The sequence below is a fragment of the Plectropomus leopardus genome, unplaced genomic scaffold, assembly GCF_008729295.1.
Source record: "Plectropomus leopardus isolate mb unplaced genomic scaffold, YSFRI_Pleo_2.0 unplaced_scaffold29607, whole genome shotgun sequence".
In the NCBI taxonomy this organism is placed as follows: domain Eukaryota; kingdom Metazoa; phylum Chordata; class Actinopteri; order Perciformes; family Serranidae; genus Plectropomus; species Plectropomus leopardus.
Window position 1 is genome coordinate 1 of NW_024632276.1, and position 3,741 is coordinate 3,741.

General features: G+C 39.1%; 1 protein-coding gene across 1 annotated transcript; it reads left to right on the forward strand.

Moving 5' to 3' along the window:
* Positions 1–118: 118 nt before the first annotated feature.
* On the forward strand, positions 119–3,721 carry LOC121938479 (acylamino-acid-releasing enzyme-like; the record flags this gene model as incomplete). The annotated part of the gene is made up of 6 exons (XM_042481721.1): positions 119–280; positions 456–582; positions 2,309–2,444; positions 3,243–3,318; positions 3,407–3,482; positions 3,609–3,721. Coding segments are annotated over exons 2-6 (519 nt in total), but the record flags the coding sequence as incomplete, so codon positions are not given.
* Between the last annotated feature and the right edge of the window lie 20 nt (positions 3,722–3,741).

Consider the following 3,741-nt stretch of genomic DNA (forward strand, 5'->3'; position numbering starts at 1 on the left):
GATCGAAACGGACTGTTTTTGTGATCTTCTGCTGCCTCTGTGCGGTCTTTTTTCTCTATTACACCCCTCCAAACTGAGCCCAAGTGGTATCGTCCATTCATGAATTCAACATGGAGGCGCTGCCGGGGTGAAAATCATCGCTGTGAAATGTTGATTCAGGTCTCAGGGAGGCGAGAAACCATTGACAGAGTTTTGTGGATAAATTTATGAACGGAGCCGCAGGAACCGGGAGCCTCGCGACTTGTTTTAGCGTCTGAGCAGCTGCGGACGGTAAAACGCTGTGCGTGAGTTTGCATGTAACTTGTCTGAGCTCCTGACGTTGCAAGTGTGGCAGGTTGGTGAGTTGACGTGAGCTGTGTTTCTGTGTGTCTGTGGGTCTGTGTGTCTGTGGGTTTGTGGGTCTGTGGGTTTGTGGGTCTGTGTTTCTGTGTGTCTGTGGGTCTGGGGGTCGGTAGTGGACGCAGATGGACTCCGGACAGGTGACCGGGGTTTACGCAGAGGTCAGCTGCGTCCCCGCGCCTGTTTCTGCCCGCGTGAGTGAGGAGCAGCAGCCGGAGGTCCGGACATTCACCGTCACTACAGGTGAGCTGCTGGCTCTCTCTCTGTCTCCCAAATTTCACTTCAAGTCAGCTTTATTGGCATGAATGTTCGTCACATTGTTGCCAAAACATGAACAAAAATATGTTCCTGCCAAAAGCAGTTCACTAAATAAATAAATTTACACATTTTACAAACATTAATTCATGAAATACATATATGTAATTTACATGTACTGATATTGGTTTTTCAGGGTCACTACTGATATCTGTTATTATTGAGACGATAACCAATATTGATATACATTTAAAATTCAAAATCTTTCCGCCAATATTTAGAATTTGGAATATAACAATTTTCAGTGCAAAACTTTGTTTAAATAGCGTTGGTTGATATTTAATCAAAACGGAGACTTTCAATATTATATACAGTTTGTCAGTGTTGAAGACATTCAGAATAATTAAGGTATAGTTCAGATTTTTAAAGTGGGGTTATATGGAAGTACTCATTGATAGTCTATTAGATATTAACAGCTAACAACTTTTTTAAGTGAAAATTTAAATAAAAAGTTAAAGTTAAAATGGCTCTCTGAAGTTTTACAAAGTAAAAGTTCCTCCCAGGCCCCGATAATTGGCCAGGCGGATAATCTGTCAACCCCTGCAGGTAACAATATGTTATTTCAATATTACAATATGTTAATTCAAAATCAGTAATTGTTGCCTCTGTAGCACTGACACTATTTTCTCCAAGTAGATGTTGCTTTTGAACCTGTTCAGGGAGTGTATAAAAATTTACATGTCATTTTTGTCAAGAAAACACACACACACACAAACACACACACACACACATTTGTGCACCTGTGTAGCAGAAAGCAACAATTATTGCTGATGATTTCACAAACCACGGTAAAGCAGCAGACCTTGTACATTGCATTCATTTTTAAAAAACCACTTGTTTTTTGTTTTTTTGTCGGGCACGCTTGAAATCCTTCTGTGGGTATGATGCATTACCAGATCAAAATGTATGACAGTCTGGTCAGTAGTTTGGATTTCTTGCCCTCTGTAAGCTATAATAGTTTATAGAATCCATCCCTCCAGCAGGAATAAAAAAAAACCCATGTGAAAGACTATGACCTCAAGTATTTCCTTTGATTTCGTGACAACCTGCCGTTCAAATGCTCTGCTACTGACAACAGTGATCTCGTCTCAAGGGTTTAAAAAGGTTAGCAGAGTGAATCCATCTGTTCCCCTGGACAAAAACCATTCAACCTGCCTGTTGTTTATTGGATAATGTACAGATTGTAGGTTCGGTAAAAGGACACTCATGTTGTTGTTATTGCACTACCGGTTACCTCTGATTCAAACACAACAGCTGTTCAAAAGGCCTTGACACAACATAAATAACATAAAACATTACATAATGTCATGACATATAAGATTTTCTTTACGCAACCTCAATTTGCCGTAAAGTTATAAGGCAAGATATTTTAAAGCTGAACAATAAACACAATCAAAGATCAGAGTAACAGTAAATTAAGGATGTTTTTTTTTTTTTATTCAAATATCCTTATTGATTCTTCTTTGTATTCCTTGATTTTTTTCTTTTTTTTTTGGATTGATTCCCATTCCTAATAAAATGAAGTAAATGTAATATTACATTTTAATCAGTAAATGTTACTGGAATTTCTGCAGTCTGCATGCTTGTAACACTCAGGTAAGGATTTAAATAATTTGATTCAATTTGTGAAACGTGTCACCGTGTTTATGTCCAGAGTGGAGTCAGAGTGACCTCGTCCGTGGCTCCAGACTTCGCTACTCGCAGCAGTGGACTCTGATCACCGACAGCAACGACCGCAAGAACATCAGGACTGTCCTCCCACCAGGGCCCTGTGCACCTGTGTCTGGAGAGTGAGTATACACACACACACACACACACACACACACACACACACACACACACACAGACGAAAAATACTGTGAGAATTTTCCCTGAATGACCCTCGCTTTAACCCTTTAATAGCTGGAATTACATCAGTTTTTCTGTGCTTCATTCAGACACCTTTCACTGACACTTAAACATGAGAACATTAGTTAGATTTCTTAAGGAAAACAAAAACGAATGAGCAACATGACAAGAAATATCCCGCAAACAGCAAAAAAGTAAGTAAAGGGTGACAAAGCAATTATTTAAAAATTTAGCTGGGCGGGGGAATCATATATATAGATATGATCAAAAGAACATGGGAAAAATATCAAGGAAACTATATTTAAAATTATGTCACAAAAAAGATAAAAACGTCTTTTTAAAACTTTTTTTTGGTTAACTTTTCTTTCTTTAAAAAAAGTATTGTCAGGTATTTTTCTTGTAAGTTTTACTAATTTCTTGCATTTTTTTTTTTTTTCCATTACAACTTTGCATTCAAATAAATCACTGTGTTTTTGTAGCCTGAATATTTAATCTGAGCAGTTTAGGATATGCAGATACTTTTCACCATTTATTTTAAATCTGCTGGCTATGGTGGGATTTAAAACAATGTAACAACAGCTAAAAAATCATGTCTTTGTTTTGCTTGAACTTCTCACATTGCTGCAGTGATGTATCAGCACGAGACCACAGTGTGTGTGGTTACAGATGCAACAGAACCAGCTGTTAAGAGTGCAGTGAAGCATTTAATTTCTTTAACTGAAGCGAAATCTGCTCTCCAGGTTACTGAGTGAACTCTCTCCCGTTCGAGGCCAGAGGGCTGTTGTCAGGGAAACAAGTGGCCACCAGCTCCTCGAGGTGAGAGAAAAACAGGACACAGTTTCCTCTGAGATCAACGTAAGAGCATTTTGACAGACTGTTGTTGTTTATGCTTGTTGCTGTTCAGATTTGGGACCACCATGGCCTCAGGAAATGTCTCAACCTGACTGCTCTCAACAAACACGGCAGAGTTTACGATGACGGTGAGATGACGTTTTGTGTTTCCACACATTTCTTCTTGTTTCCCCAAACAAGAAAGAAATAGCTAATCATCACTGAGCCAGGTTATATATGCAAAGATTAAACAGTGTGTGTTTGTGTGTCTCCAGCCCAGTTTGGCTGTCTGTCGTGGTCAGAGTGTGAGAACAAACTGCTCTATGTTGCTGAGAAGATGAAGAATGCATCAATAGGAACACACGAGGGGGAATCTGCATGCAGAAAGGTATAATATGCACACATGAT